The 16,523-nt window shown below is 47.9% G+C and overlaps 1 protein-coding gene across 7 annotated transcripts in view; it reads left to right on the top strand.

Annotated features, from left to right (window-relative positions):
• Positions 1-6,593, top strand: part of BCOR (BCL6 corepressor) — a 58,909-nt gene extending 52,316 nt beyond the window's left edge. For all 7 annotated transcript variants that reach the window (XM_052673936.1, XM_052673934.1, XM_052673929.1 and 4 more), the window contains 4 exons: positions 3,018-3,163; positions 4,097-4,174; positions 4,383-4,533; positions 5,460-6,593. In XM_052673936.1, coding sequence (XP_052529896.1) covers positions 3,018-3,163; positions 4,097-4,174; positions 4,383-4,533; positions 5,460-5,754 — 670 coding nt within the window. In that variant the 3' untranslated portion in view covers positions 5,755-6,593. The remainder of the gene's footprint in view (positions 1-3,017; positions 3,164-4,096; positions 4,175-4,382; positions 4,534-5,459) is intronic.
• Positions 6,594-16,523: the final 9,930 nt, after the last annotated feature.

The following is a 16,523-nucleotide window of genomic DNA, read 5'->3' as shown; positions in this document are numbered from 1 at the left end:
TTTATGTCTTAAAAGCAAACAAACAAGAAAAAGAAACCCCATCATCAAAGACTTAACACCCCACCCCTGCTTCTGTAACTGCACTGAATGTGCTTCGTTGTCCCCTCCACCACCTCCCCAGTCCACTCATCAGCCAGAGGTATTTTTGGTCGCTCTGGGAGCTCTTGAGTCCCTGGACAGCAATAGTGAGCTCATTCAGCATGCTGCTTGGGCAGCCAGCGTGAGCCCGCAGTGTCACCATTGGTCAGTGTGTCAGGGGGACTCGGTTTGGTTCCAGTTCCTGACACTTGGGTCTGTGTTGCTGTGCTTCCCTATGTAGGGAAACAGGCTGCAGTGTTTTCCCTCCTTTTCCTTAAATGTGTGTTGGGGGATGCTGAGCTGTTGCCAGCAGACAACGTGCTGAGGTGGCTCTCTCCACGCCCTCTGGTTGGTGTTGGTAGGAGTAACGAAGCCTCTTGCTGCAGTGAGGAAATCTGGATGGTGCCTGGAAGGCTGTGAGCAAAACCCGTCTGGTCTAAATTGTTTATAATTTTGGTGGTGGAATGATAAACCCCCAATGAAATGTTTTCTTGACTCGAGCAGTAAAAATAGTAGTAAGGGTTGGATGGTACATCAGAGTGGCTGAGATGCGCGTCTGCTGTAGGATGTCACTGCTCTTGAATGTCCCCAGACCCTTCTGGGGCCTTTTTGAAGGGTATGTTTTAAAAACAAACTGTACTGCTGTTAATGGTACTATTAGGGGTAGAGAGTATTTCATCAGTGCTCAGGGCAGAAAAGATTATATGGGCAAAGGAGGGCAGGAAAGGACTCACAGGGATCTTTTTCTCATGTCAGAAAGTTGCTAGCTCCAGCACTCACTTCTGCAACTTACGAATAGGGTGGTACGCCCCGTCAAGATAGAGAAACATTCCTTCCTTTGCCTACCCTGGTGGGAGAAGCAGATGTGGGTATCCTTCACACGATCCCACCGGTGAGCCTGCCAAAAAGCTGTTCTAGCAATAAAGGATCCTGTCAGTGCCCCATTACTGCTTTATCTGCGTGAATCTCTCCCGTTTTTCTCCCTGCCAACATTTTCTTTCCTTCCTTTGCTTCCTTCTATTTATTGTTCTTCCTCCTTCTGCACAACCTTGCTACACCTTTCTTTCTCATAGCCTTCATAAAATGCAGGTCGTGCCAGGGTGCTCTGTGGGCGGCAGAGATGGAGCTGCTGCATCCCACTGCCTGCCCTACTGCTGCCCAGTTGCAGCGCCCTGCTCAGCTGTACAGAGGGGCGAGAGGCTCCCTCCTGGGGTTTTCTTCTTTAATAAACTTGGCCGGGTGTTAAATCGATGAAAACACCGGGCAGCAATTGAGGTGCTGTTTTTAATAAGTTAAGCAATCATCTTGAATTCGTTACTGCTTCTAAAGCCACTTAGGTAAGTCAGTTAAAAAAAAAAAAAGAAAATGACAACAAACAACAAACAAGAAAACCCACAAACCAATAAACCCACAGTCCTTCCCCCACTCCGAATGAAACCAGAAAATCCTAATTCTGAAATAAAATGGAAAACAGTACACCATTAAAAACTGCAGTAACATGAGTGAGTAGGGGATAGAAATGTACTCAGTGTTGGAACATTGCGTGCACCTTTCCTGTGCCCTGCCAGGTTTTTGGCATGAGATGCTCTGTGCCAATGGGCATGGTAGTGTTTTGGTGTGGGTGAGTGTTGCTGCTGCACATGCACTGAGTGTTGAGGGGAGGCTGCCTGGGCTGCAAGGCAGTGTGGCACCATCTTTCTCAGGGCGTGTTGTTTCAGTGCAATGTTGGAGAGATTGATGAGGGGTGCTCTGACCCTTGGCATGGAGTGAGCCCTCCCTCTGCAGGGAATGAGCTCCACACTCTCTGTATTTGCCTCTTAATGTCTGCGTAGCGTGTGCATGTTAACAGCAGAACTGTGCACAGCTTTCCAGTGAGATGGGAGCAAGTGTGAGTGCTTCATGTCCGCAGTGTTAATCATCCTACATCACAGCCTACTGGAAGGCACTTGGAATAAGCACACCTGGAATGTATTTCTTCGTGAGATGCTGCATCTCAAAGCTCCCTCCCACCAGCCCCACTCTGCAATAGATGTGAAGGCAGCGGCTGTCCCCTTCTGCGCCCCGGCCCCGCACTGTTTTGCATAGCCACCAATCCCAACTCACTCCCTGGCCACCAGCCCACGCCAGTGCAGTCCTCAAATAACAGGGATGCTGCTGCGTGTGGTGGGGGGCTCGGCCCTGGTGAGCAGCCAGCACCACTTGGCACACAGGGCCCAGGGCTTTTCTTGCTCCACTTCCAGATGAGGTTTCCTTGTGATGCGGCTTGGCGAGTTTTGCAGGCAGGCAGCACGCGGTGCTGGCTGCAGCCGTCCTTCTCTCTCTAGACTTGTGATCTGGCAGGGGCAGCCGCGTTTCTGCTCAGCAGCCTGAAGGGAGGGAGAGGAGCGCAGTTGCTGTGGCTGCTCGCCCCTGGGCTTGGCTGTGTTCCGTTCCCTGCTTCTCGCTGTCCTGGGAAATGATGGGATTTAGCACGTCTTCATTAGTCAGGGGGCGATAGGTTCTGCTTCCAGACTGCTCCCCGTTACGTATAATAAATTTTAAAGGCAGGCTGAATGGGCCTGTGCTGCGCAACACGCTGCTAAATGGGCAGAGATTTGGAGTGGCAGAGCGACTTGCAGCAAAACGATGTTTGCGAGGCATCGTGCAAACTCCTGCTTTCTGTTACAGGGCTGTAATTATTGTACCGGCCCTCAAAACGCGGAAGGCCATGAATAGCTGCAACAGAAATGCCTGCCCCGAGCAGTGTGACTGTGAAAAACCGAGAGGGGAAGGAGCGCTGTGCGAGTGAAACTGACAATGAGACGATTGACAGCTGTATTAATAGTGTTATTCGCTATAAATAACTTTGGTCTGAAGTCAGGAGTTACTTTTCAAATGCATTTACATAATTCTTGAGTCAAAGTGTAACGCCGCGATCTCTTTTTTTCCCTTCTCCCTAGACCTATCCATGATGCAGTAGAAAATGATCACTTAGAAATTGTCCGCCTGTTACTGTCTTATGGTGCTGACCCAACGCTTGCGACGTACTCGGGGAGGACCATTGTGAAGATGACCCACAGCGAGCTGATGGAGACCTTCCTCACAGGTGGGTGGCTCCAGGGTGCAGATGGCCATGGGGTGATGTTTCAGCCCCAGAAAGTCCTACTCCTTGCTTCCTGGTAGGGGACTTGCAGAGCTTCCCTCTGTGTACAAAAGCACAGCCAAGTTTCCCACGGTCTTTCTTTTTTCCCCATGTATTATTTTTTGCAAGTTCTTCTTCATTCTGTATCTCATAAAATTATGCCTACATTCTTCTCTTCAAACATGTGTCCATGTTGTAACGTACTTTTAGAGTTTTCCCATTCGTTTTGATTAAAGATACTTGTTTTCCCTACTAACCTCACCTCTGTAAGTCTCCAGTACTCACAGTCAATCAGTTTAAGCACTTACCCATGTACCAGCACAGAGAACACATAGGTGCGTCAGGACGCCAGTACTGTAGACTTCCTGGTGTCTTGAATCCCAGTGTTTTTTCACCAACTCAGTGTTCAAATCTCACAAGTTACATCTGTGTAGCACACTTTGATCTCCTAAACATAGTTGTAGGGAAAAATCTTTTCATCAGTTTCTTTGTGGCCACTGCTTCACCCCCAAATCGATGTCCAGAGTAACTGCAGGCCAAAAAGCGTGGCAAATCCCACATTTCACAGAAATAAAAGGTCATTATCAGCTACTACTACTAGCTTGAGGTCAGGTCCATCTCTGTCAGACACAGGGTGGTTATGTGATGTCATGTGGTTATATGTGGTCATTGTTTCATGTGATGGGAGAAGGGATGCAGGGAGAAGCAAATTCCGGGCGTGTTTTGAGGATGGCATGTCCACGATGTCTTCCATAGGGTGTGCATCAGGAATATGCTGTGTTTCTGGTGGAAGGCTTGAAGTATGCATGGTGGGACTCTGTATGACAGACGGTTTGCTAAACTTGCCACCTTTTTGTTCTCATCAGTATGTTTTTGTTGTTGTTTTTTCCTCTCCAGAGTATTTAACTGACCTGCAAGGTCGAAATGGTGATGACCCTGGTTTGTACTGGGACTTCTATGGAAGCTCTGTATGTGGTAAGCAAATGTTACCCTTTATCTCTTTGTATGTGGAGACTTCCAAAGCATGCAGCAGGTGAGGGTGGAGGCTGGCTTGTTTTTGTGGCAGGGGAAGTTAGGAAGAAAACAAACCAATTTTTTTTACAGATCATATTATTGGAAGGGAAGCAAGACCTGCAGTGGTCTCTTAAATGTTGACTTGGTCTCTTTATTCAATTTTATTTAGATCCGAAGGATGAATCCGGATTTGATGTCTTGGCAAACCCCCCTGGCCCGGGTGAGGAAGATGAAGATGGCTTTAGCGATGTGTTTGAGTTCGAATTTTCAGATGAGCCTCCCTTGCCATGTTACAACATACAAGTGTGTCTCTCTCAGGGGTAAGAACACATACAGGTTTTGGGCTTGGGATGGCAGCAACTCATCTCTGATGCATAGCAGAGTGAATAACATTTGAACACAAATTCCTCCCCTCATTCCAGCCAGACACCTGGTATAACATCCCCAAATGCAAACATTTCTAGTGCTTTAAATTGGCATTGATGTCTGTAAAGTGTTCTTAATTTTATTTAATGAATAAATTCTGCTTTGCTGAGCGGACATACTTTCGGGATCGTCAAAACACGACAGTGCTGCTGCTGTTCTAGGTGCTGCAACAGAACTTGTTTAAACTCTGAATGAAGTCAAACACGTTACAGAAGATACTATGATAATAATAATAAGCAAAGACCTGAGAAGTTCTATTCTCTGTTATAGTCAAGGTATAAATTAGCTTAGTAAACAGCTACCATTTGTCATTTGAATCATTTTAATGACAGCTGTGGGAAAAGTAGATCTAAATACTAATCAAGAAGGAGGGCAGGTTTTAGCATGTTCTCATTACTTTGGTGATTGATGTAACTCAAGTTTTCTGAGCAGAAAAGTAGGAAGATTAAATTAAAGAATTGTCTTCTTAACCTGAAAAATAACCCTCCAATGGCTTGTATTCAGTATCAGCATCTCCGGAAGTCAGAGATGCTGAAACTCACGCTGTAACTGTTGGCCATCCCCTGACTTGCTGCCAGGCTCAGACTGGTGAAAGTTTGAGACATTGGTACGACTGCTGGCACACGTGCTCACAAGGCTCAGGTTTGCAGGCTCCAGCACCTGCATCCACGGTGTGTGAGCCCCAGGGCAGAGCTCTTGGCTTGGAGGGGGTGGTTTGTTTGTGTGGGGAGGGCAGGCTCAGTCACACAGCGGTGGAGCGGTGGAGGGTTGAATAGCTTCGCGTCAGTTGCTGGAACGTTTTTTTCCTTTGCCTCCACAGACCGCGAAACTGGCTCTTGCTCTCAGACGTGGTAAAGAGGCTAAAAATGTCGTCTCGCATCTTCCGCTGCAACTTCCCCAATCTGGAAGTCGTCACCATCACAGAGGCAGAGTTTTACAAACAGACTTCTCTCAGCCAGTTGTTCGCTTGTGCTACGGACCTTGAAGCGTTTAACCCAGAAAGCAAAGAGCTGTTGGACTTGGTAGAGTTTACAAGCGAACTCAAGACTTTGCTGGGCTCCTCGCTTCATTGGTTGCATCCACATGAGGAGCCTCCCTTCGACATCCTTTGGTGAACCAACAGGCCGTTTAATGTACAGTGCTATATACAATTACTTCTTTATGTATATGTGTTCAAATGCAATTGTTTCTGTAAAGAAAGGACACTATTAAATATGAAAATATCTTTCCTTTATATAAGAGATCTGAATTCCAGTTGGATGGATTTTGGAAGAATTTTTTTTTAACTTCAGTCAGTTTTTACAAAATTGTTATATAATGTTTCTTTAAATGCACACAGGCTTTGGGATAAGTTTGTTATTACTTGGAACATTTTTTTTTTTAGAGAACACACCCACACACTGACTTTGTTTCATACAAAGCACTGATTACACAGAACATACTTTTTATAGGTGATGTGATCAAAGTCATGTGGCTTGTTTGGGAGATAGGATTCGGTAAGGCACTTGGTGATATTATTTTTGTTTTTTTGTTTACAAAATTACCTGCTTTGGCCAGGTAAGCACTATTGAATATAATTCAATAGTTTGTAATATAAATTAAACCATATCCATACGCATCAACTAATTGTAAGAACTTTTATATCCTAATTTAAAAGCTGTGAAATTTAGTTTTCACACATCAAACCGGATTGTTTATATATGTTTAAACATTTTATGCTCTTTATTTAAAGAAGACTTTGAACTATTTTTTCTGTACCTTGTAAAATATTGAAAAACTAACATATGTTGAAGTTGCTTGAAAACTGTACATAAACTAAATTTTCTGAATTGTGTGTTTATGTTTGAGATCTGTGTTTTAACTTTGTAAGTAAATCTCCTGCCTTTGTATTTATATTTTACAAAAATTTTCTTAAAGGCAATAAAACTGTTGAGAAATGAAGATGCTAACATGACTCCCATTAATTCTGTGCATGATTGTGAAACGAGCTCTGACTTAATAATGTTTATGAAAAGAGGCTCTACGTGCATTTCCTGCAGAGCAGAGCTGAGCTGGCACAGGTGCTCGAGAGCGGTTCGTGAAATCGGAGGTAGAATCTACATTGACTTTCTAAATTCAAGGTTACGAGAAAACATTGGGAGCCCTTTATGGGACAGAGGCTTAAAAGCAGCATTCACAATACTTTCTGCATTGCCTTTTAGTTGAAGAATTGTGAATAGGTTCAATTATTTTTCCTCCTTTGTCATCTTTTTAAGTTGAATTGACTGAATTTTCTTTTCAGTGGTGTCTGCAGAGGGGAGGAAAATAGTACTAGGGTAAATCATTTAGTTTTAATACAAAGCGCTGAGGCTGCGAGCACACTTTGGGCTAACCAAAGGGAGAATTTTTCAGGGAACAGAAGCTCGCTGTCATATAGCTCAGGAATTGGCAGCGAAAAAGTGGGGCTCGCAGGGCTTGGACAGGCCCTGCAGTGCTTCAGGGTGACGTGGCAGGCCCCTCTTCTCCCCCCTGCCCTGCAGGCTAATAGGATACGGGTACATTGTGTATTTTGGCTGGCTCCTCGGGATCCTGAGATGTCCTCCTGAGCATCTCCCCTCAGTCAGCCGTGTGTGCTCTCCATGCTCAGTACAGTTGGGCCCTCCATGCTGGCACTGGGCCCTGTGCTCAAATGCAGTAACAGCCACACGCTGCTGTCATGCAGGCACGCCTGCACGCTAAAAATAGGGTAGCGGCAGGGACATCTGACCGCAGTGAAGTCCCTCGATGTAAAGTGACCACTTTATCCTTGGGGTGTGCTTTTTTGTAATGGCGGCGTACCTGGGAGAGCAGACTAGCCAGGCCTGAGGGCCTTGCGGAAAGGCTTCCCTCGGTCCACGGGCCTTGGTATGAACTTGGTATGAACTCCTCCTCTTTGCCTCACCCAGAGGACTGGGCTCTGCTGGGGAGCATCCCCTTTGGGCTAAATATCCCACATAACTCTCCCTGTGGAGCAATCCCTCAAAGGCTGAGCCCAGGCACCCATTGGAAGCTCAGTGTGGCCTCTGGTTTGTGGGATGACGGGAGCAGAATGGAAATAATACCAGATCTGCTCCCAGCAGCCAGACTCACCCCTAGAAACAGCTTGAAGCTGGCTTCTCCCTTCGTTTCTGTGCTAAATGCCAGCCCCATAGATGGGACCCATGGCTTGTGCATAAAGGGAACAAGGTGTCAGGGAGCAGCAAACACAGGCAGCTGCCAATCCCCAGCTCTGCGTGCAGGACTGCTGTTAGACATTCGGGTTTGTTACTTTGTTCACGCAGGAAAAAAAGCCCACATTGCTGCTTTAAACTTGTACAGAAACTAACCGAAAAATAGCACATCAGTTCAGCATTGCTTGCAGTGCATAGCATTTGCAGCTCTTTGTGGGTCTTGTGTTGGTAGGAGCAGGCTTGGCACCACTACACAAAGCGTGAGCTGAATGTCACAGTCATGAAGAGGCATATTAGTTCCTTTCTCAGTCACCACTGCATTTCTGCCAAGAGGAGGTTCAGAAGAAAAGGACTGGAATCCAACAAATCTAACTCTGTGAACTTGTAGGTGAAAAAATCCCCAAACATATGTGAAGATGGGGCTCTTTCAAGCAATCTAAGTGTCCCACCCAGGTCTCGCTAATTACGCATTTCACCTCTTAGAGTGCTTTGCACTCATTTCACCTTGCTTGCACATCGCACCCTCCTGCAGGCGAGGTGTGTGCTGAAGCACTGCCAGCAATGCTGCCTTCTGCCTTAGGGCTGGGGTGAAGGCACTGTGTGGTTACTTCTGGCTTGCCAGCCCAGAAAGAAACCTGCACACTGCGTGCACAATTTGCTCCAGCAGACCAAAGTGCCGGTGCCTGGTTGCTCTCTTGAGCCAGGTATGAAGTGCAATTCTGCCACTAAATAGATTTTCCTTTTGTTGTCACATTAATTTGCAGCTCATTAATAGTGACAGCAGTGAGGTACTGCACTGAAGCAGATTTGCATATTCATGACTAACTTATTATTAAACAAATAAGATTTCCCTTGCTTAGGAAGCACCCAGAGTAATGCCACATTGTACATTATATCAACCTGGATGTTTTATTTTCTCCTTAATATGTTAATAGATGCAAAGGGTGCTCTTTTTTAAAATAAATGTACATCTATGAAATAAGATGTAATTTAAAATATCAGAATCACTTAAATAGCGATCCATTAGCAAACCTGCCAATAACTGAGCAGGAAAACCTATTGTACAAATCAATGAATCCATTCGAACTTCTTGCATCTGTGGGGATTCTGGGGCTAGTGGTAACAGCATGCCTCATCCCATGCCCAAGGAAGTGTGGGAAAAGCTCCCATAGTTCAGCAGCTGCTCAAAACCTGTAGGCAGGAGGAAGAGGGGATGAAGGGTGTCCCTCCAGAGTGCATCTCAGTTCCCTTGCTTCTGACAGTGAAGGTCATTTCCCATGAAGCAGCATGATTTTTTTTTTTTTTCCATCAGGCTGTTCAAGACTAGCTGGCTTGCATATCAAGCCCTTCTTCAGTTCCCTGCTGCATCCGTACTTTTCATTCCTTTCTGGCTCTTTTAGCAATGTTCAAGGCACTGGGCATAATTGCCTGTGCAGGAAGCAGCTGGTCGTTGCAATGCTCCTCTCAGCCCTCAAGTTATTTTTTCCTGGCTCCAGTTTCCAAAGGTGTTGCCTAACCATGAAACCGAATGTGGTTCTGACCCCTTCCTGCTGTTCCTACTGTTTCTGTGTGAGTCACAGCCATCCCTCCTGCAAGGATGATCCCTTCTCTATCAGAAGATAACTTTATTTAGAATCATTAAGGTTGGAAAAGACCACTAAGATCATCTAGTCCAACCACCAACCCATCCCTACCATGCCCACTGCCCATGTCCCTCAGTGCCACATCCACATGGTTCTTGAACACCTCCAGGGACGGTGACTCTACCACCTCCCTGGGCAGGATGTGGGATCTGTCCTTAGCACCATGCCCCGTACAGGGCTGCAGCCTGGCCTCTCCTGCTCTGTGGGCTGCAGCCATTTCAGTGTGCAAAGGATGTAGAGATGTCAACATGCACGGCAGACACTTGTGATGTCAGAGACAGTACTTTGTATTTGTAGCTGTTTCAATAACAAGGAGAAGGCTCCCTAATGAAAATCCTTTTCCAGTGTGTCACAAAGCTCCCATGTAAGTAAAGCCTATGCAAAGGTGAGTCCTGACAGGCCTCCTGAAATGGAAAGGGCAGATTATTTAACCACCGATCAACACTAATAACTCTTGGCAAATACAGTATGCAAATTGAGAGCATGTGCTGGACGGGTTCTGCATGGACAGCCTGGCCTGGCTGCTCTCAAGGCACCACCATGAATGACAGAGAGGGGCTGCCACTGTGCTGGGCAACCAGTGACAGAGCACACCATTGGAATAAGCCCAGCAGTTGGAAATGGGATATCTTACTATCGCATCTTAGGGGTCTACAAAAACAGTTTTAAAAAAAAAATCCCCTTTCTGAATTGGACTTAGCTTAGCTCTACCCTACAGACTATTGAAAGAGCCAGAAAGGAATGAAAACTATGACTGCAACGGGGAGCTGAAGAGGGTTTAGATACGCACACTGGCTAGTCTTGCACAGACTGAAAAAATCATGCTCCTTTGTGGGAAATGCAGAACAAAGCATGGAGTGGGGAACCGTGCAGAGTGAAGACTCAGCCTTGGACTCAGTTCTGAGTCATGGGATGGTTTTACACTAGCATGGAGAATTTGGAGCCCCTCACTATAGGGCCAGCTCAGCAAGGCAATGCGGTGATGGGTGCAGTAGCCCTCATGCTGCTGGGGGTGGTGATCTCCCTGCTCCCCCATGAACTGATGACCGTCACAGACCTGGCAGAGCCAGGTGCCCAACCATGGACACGTGGCAAAGGGGAAAGGCCAGGCAGCAAAGCCTTGCCCTATTGGTGGCTGTGTGGCACTGCCTCAGCTCAGCTGGTGCAGAGGGATTGCAGTTACCTGCCTCCTTAACCTTGGATGCTCAGCACAACCGCCAGCTCCCGATGGAGCCCTTAACAGCCCAGCAACCAAAAGTGCCTGGTCCCCAAGGGGTTACCTCGCCTGAAGTGGCTGCCGTGTCCAAGGAGCCCTGTGCCTTTGATTAGCCCCGTTTTCAAAGACTTAGAAGTGAGCTTGATTAGCAAAGTCAACAAAGAGATGCAAATAACGCTGCATCAAAAAGGTGCATTGTTAGTTTTCAAGGCAATGCCCTGGGTAGTGGCAGGCAACAACTGCCTGCAGAAGGAAACCATTCACCCCTGCAGAAGCCCTAATGCAGTGATGCTGTTTGGGCTATTTTCTGAGCACAGCAGGGGACGTGCCAGGGGCAGAGCAGGCTGGACACTTCCAGAAAGCCCCTTCCAGGCTATTTCCACAGCTAGACTTCAGTTCAAAAATGCAGCCCTATGCTCAGCCAGTGTTTGAGCATCCAGCTGAGCTTCTGACAATGTCCTTCCAACCCAGAGTCTGCCTTAGCCTCACCTGTGTTAACTATAAGGCAAAGCAGCATGCAAGAGCTGCCACTCACTCAGCTGCTGGCTGGAGGAGGAGGAGAGGGGCTCTGCTGCAGGGCTGCACAGTGACACAGCAGCTCCATGCACACTGTTCTGCTGCCACCGCTGCTGCTGCTGGCTTGGGAGCGCACAGGAATGCAGTGTCCTGGGCTGTCTGTTTGTGAAGGCGTAAGGTATATTTTTAAGTACACAACAGAGACTTCTGCAGGGCTCGGTCTTTTTGCAAAGTAAATTTATTTGACAGGTTTAGTTCTTTATCAGGTATTTGTCTAACCCCGTGACACCTGGAAAACTGATTTCTTGGTACAAACGTTAAAACACAGATTCCCAGAGATGTGTATGGGCACAGCCAGTGTCCAAAACATCCTCACTCCAGGTTCACTGAAGAATCCCAGGGATTCAGCATGGAAGCTTGGGACCGCAGAGCTGCTGGGGAGGCTGCACGGTGTTCAAGAACTGGGGAGGGAGATGTCCCGATAGCAGGGCAGGACACAGCCTGCTGTTAGGACTCAGCTGCCACCTGTTTTTGGAGTGGGTGCTGGCAGCCTGGCCGAGCAGCTGGTGGAGTCAGGGGTTAAAAACATGGCTTCTGCAAGGGGTGCCTCCATCTGAAACCGTGGGGAGATGAGAAACACCTTCAGCGCCTGAAGGTTTTGCAGCACTGCTGTCTGATCAAATAAAAATATGTGACTCATAAATCAATGTAATTTGAAGCAGATTTATTTAGAAATTGAGATTGGGCACTGAGGGGCTCATTTGAATCACTCTAGCTTGCCATCAGGCCTGGCTGCCCTTGCACAGCCTCCTGCAGCTGTGCCACGGCTCTTCCTCAGGCCCAAGCACATGAAAAGGAGATGCTCTGCACAATGTGTGCATATGAGTGGGTATTCAAGGGACTGGCTGCCCGTCCTCAGCTGTGCAGGAGATCCTATGCCCGGAGCCAGCTCCCATCAGGCCTGCAGCCAGCCTGCAAACACATTCATTTTTCTAAAACGGTACCCAAGAGCTTGAGCAGCAATACCACCAAGGCATTTATTAATTTTTTAACATCGTTCCTGCTCCCTCCCCTACTCTCTGTAATTTGCATACCTGTTAATCCTTTCCCTCCTGCAATAATTCTGTGACAGATAGGGAAATTATTTCTGAACAATAATTCCTTGACTCGAAAGCTGTGGAACACCTTCAGTGCTTGGAGCAGAGACCTCGAGCAAGTGGAAGCAGGAGACCTGACCTTGCAGGTCAGGGCACTGAGGAAAGCCACATGTATTGAGGCTGTGAAACAGAGCCTTGCTAGCCCCAACAGTGCTGTCCCCAAAGCCCCCTTGCCTCTGGCAGAGATTTGCCTCTAGAAAGCTGCTGATGCTGCTGTTCCCTACTGGCAGCATTTCCCCCACAGCAAAACTGCTTCCTGTGAGAGAGGGGAGGCAAATCTGAGCCCTGGAGGGTTTCATTTCTCCATGCAGCAGTGCTGGGACAGCCTGGAATGCCATCCTCTTCCTGCACACACTGAGACCAAGCACCCCGTGGCAGAACCATGCCATGGGGCTAACTCTGACCTACGGGATTTGAGTGGCTTCTGATAACACTGCATGTGACACACTCTGCCTCTTTTAGCCAGCAAGAAGCTGCAGAAAAACATGTGAACTTAGCAGTTCAATTCTTAATAGTTACCGTTGTCTTTATCTTCTTCCCCCATGTTTTTTTTTTAAATTTCATTTTGAATCATAGAATCACAGAATAGCTTAGGTTAGAAGGTACTTTAAAGCCTACCCAGCCGTGGGCAGGGCTGCCCCCCACCAGCTCAGGCTGCCCAGAGCCCCATCCAACCTGGCCTTGAGCGCCTCCAGGGATGGGGCACCACAGCTTCTCTGGGCAGCTGTGCCAGCGCCTCACTGCCCTCTGGGGAAAGGATATCTGCCTAATGTCTAACCTAAATCTCCTCTCTTTAAGTTTAAAGCCATTCTTCTTATCCTATCACTATTAGTCCATGTAAAAAGTTGTCCCCTCCCCCGAATGACATCTCCCCCAGTAAAAAACATAAAGGTGGGCCAGTCATGTGCAGGGAAAGAAAGAGCAAATTCCTCCAGAAGTCCCTGGAAAAGCCCAGCCAATTTTTCTCATCCTCCCACCTCCTCTGATATGAGGAAGAGACAGGCCAGGGGGCAGGGAAGGAAGGGCAACGGGTAAAGAGTAGGTGGTGGGGAGCCCTGGGGAGATTTGCTGCCCTTACTTGGAGCCAGCAGTGGGGGTGGACAGCAGAGGGAAACAAGGGAGAAGAGCAGGAAACTGGGGAGGAAACTTTTATCCCATGATAACCAGACAGAAGAGCAAGCCCCCAGACAGCAGACAACGCTTAGTGGGAAAGTGAAAAAAACCCAGCAAGCTGCATGCTACGCTCTGGAGAAAAAAAAAAAAAAGATTTAGTCAAGGTTTGAAAGCTGCATCTTAGGGGGCTCTGGAATCAGCAGAGCATCTTCATGTGCCACATGTGACCCTCCTTGCTCCCTGTATGGCAGTGGTTGGAAGAGAGGAGCGATGTTCGCTGCCACCTCTGGGCACAGCACAGCTGGAGCAGCACGGCACAGCAGGGCATCGCCTGACAGGCATGCTGCCGGCTGCCGGAGGGCTTGCTTAATCAGGCATTTACAGTGAGGTCGAGGAGGTTCCTCTTTCTGGACTATATTAAGGCGCGTGCAACGGCTTGAGGGTGGGGGTTAAAGGACGGCAAAGAGTTGTGAAAGAGCAGCACGGCAGAGCCGGCGAGCGGCTAAGGCTTTTTGGCAGCATTTCAGAAAATGGGGTGGTCCAGTTAGGGAGCTCAGGAAATTGTCTGAGCTAGATTAAACATTTTCTAAAACCTTCTGGGTGCTTGAGAGCTGACTTGAAAGTTGGCAAAGTTAAATAAAACAAATGCTAACGCATTCCCCTCAATTTATTTTGTTACGGGGCGAGCACAAAGTCAGCCTATTTTTCACTGTTGTGAATGTCCCCTTCCATCCGAAGGCACGAGTATCCATGCGGTGAGATCCCGTGTCTATTGCTCAGCCGTGCAGGAGGCCACGTGTGACACACAGGAGTTTTTGCACACATTTGAACAACCATAAAATACATCACTTTCAGGCATAAAACGGGATTTCTTGCTAATTGGAGCTTGGGTGTAGAGAAGTCTCTGTGGGTCTGCGGCTTGCTGGAGTCTGGCTTCAGCCACAAAGCCACGAGGCATGCCGTGGCAAGGAGCCTGCCCTGAGCCTGTTTGCCAGTAGCTGCACGCTGTCTTGGAGGAGAAAGGGCTGCTGCAGCTCAGGCGAGAGCAGCACCATTCTTCCCTGGCAGATCTCGAATCCCACACAACAGCAGCAATGACAAAAACACAGCGAGGTTTCTCTCTGGGGAGGGTGGCAGTGCCAAAACGCTCAGTGCCTGAACAAAGCAGGAGCCCCTTTGCACTCGTGCCCGCCGCAGGCGGTCTGACCTCAAGCTGGGAATGTACCTGCTGCTGTCGCATGGGGAAAGTTGCTGATGGTGGAATTGAAGACAATATCAGGCACAGAGCAGATATCGGCAGCTTCCTTGCTCCACGAGAATAAGGAAGTAGGGAACCCATTTAGGCAAACGGTCCCACATCAATCTTAGCCTGACGTTTTCGCCTGTGCCCGCTTCCCCCTGATCTCTGCAAAAGGTAGATTGAACTCTGCTTCATCGACGGAGCCCAGTGCTATCAGTAATATCTGTCTTTGTGGCAGAGCTGCTTTGGGTGAGAAAAGAGAAGCAGTGTGGCCCCAGGAGAGAGAAAGAAATCAGAACATAAATGCAGGTATCAAAGCAGAAAAATGCAGAGAGCGGCAGTAACCCGGGGTATGCTGGAGAAAAAAACAAACTCTTATCACAGTCAGAGCAGAGGAAGCCATCCCACTGAAGGGAGGAGACGAGGAGGACAGCTGACATCCTGCAGAGAGAGGCTCTGAGGCCCGGGGGAGGGCGGCACAGCCCCAAAGGCTTGGCACCAGGAAGGCTGCAGCTCTCGCAGATGCAGAGGTTCGCCCCGCGCTGCTGCTGACAGGCAGCCCAGCCAAGCAGCCAAGCTAGCAATTACCGGGCAGATGCGGAGGCTGAGAGCAGGTGTGTGCGCATGGGTATTTTTAAATGGTGCGGTTTACAGACTCCTCGCCATCCGTCGAGTCCCAGGAGAAAGCGAGAGCCTAAACACCCACCTGGACTCCGGTCTGAGGAAAATGAATTATTAAACGAAGTGGAGATTTATTGTCTCCTAAAAAATTTATTAACAGGGCTAGGAGAACAACTTTCTGCATGCATAATGCCGGGTGGCAGGGGCAAGGAACTGAAGTTTTGCTGTTGAAGGAGGTCTGCTCTCAGGCGGTAGCCTGCCTCTGAGCGCTCTGCGGTCAAAAGCGTGCCGGCACCAGCTCTGTGCCCTGTCCTTTTCAGCATCTGAAGGACAATGGGGACAGACCGAGCAGAAATGCTCAGGATACTCACCCGTTCAGCACAGAAGCCATTTGGCAGTCACAAGTTAGGAGAACTTTGGCTTAGACCTTTGAAAGCCAAAGGGAAGCTTTTGCCTTGCTTTCGGAAGGAACGACCTTGGATCTGCCCTAGGCATTGGATTTCTAATACGTCCGTTTTTTGAAAGGCAGGAATGAAGAAGCGTGATCTGATCTCTGGCAGAGAAGGAGTGATGCTGTGAGAACGAGGAAAGGAGCACGGATCCAAGGGAGGATTCCCAGCAGTGAGTCAGAGGGGGAACTGTTAAAAATAGTTTGGGGAATAGGGACAACATTCAAAATGAAAACACTCTGTGAAAAGAGGATAAAATAAAATCAGTAGAAGCTGGAGCAGCAGTAGTGAGATATAGCTAAAACTGAAGACAAGGAAGCAAAGGTAGAAGGGAATACAAAGAGAGGATCCCACCAATCATTGTGCTCTAGGTAATGTTTTACCACCAAGGCTTATTGGAGGGATTGCTATTTCTAGTAATCTGCGAGTGCTGTCTGCAGCGGCAGGTGGGGATGAACGTGCTTTCCCTCCTGACTGTATTATGATGCCTGAAATAAATACAGATTTTTCTTTGGAAAAGCTGACAGTTACGTTCTTCGTGTCAGAGTGGGGATGCTTGAGGCAGAAATGCTAAAAGAAAGCCCGGTTCCGATGTGTAGATGTGCAAAATGCTCCCTCTTGCAGTTTACCTGCATCTGGAAAGAAGACAGAAGATTACCGGTGTAACCTTCAGAAAGCTGATTGCAAGAACATTGTCCCATTAATGCTGCCAGTGGGATTGTGATTGCATTGTTTAAGGTA

This window comes from Tympanuchus pallidicinctus, unplaced genomic scaffold (genome assembly GCF_026119805.1).
Source record: "Tympanuchus pallidicinctus isolate F22 unplaced genomic scaffold, pur_lepc_1.0 scaffold14, whole genome shotgun sequence".
Taxonomy (NCBI): domain Eukaryota; kingdom Metazoa; phylum Chordata; class Aves; order Galliformes; family Phasianidae; genus Tympanuchus; species Tympanuchus pallidicinctus.
This window is presented reverse-complemented; position numbering and strand designations above follow the sequence as displayed.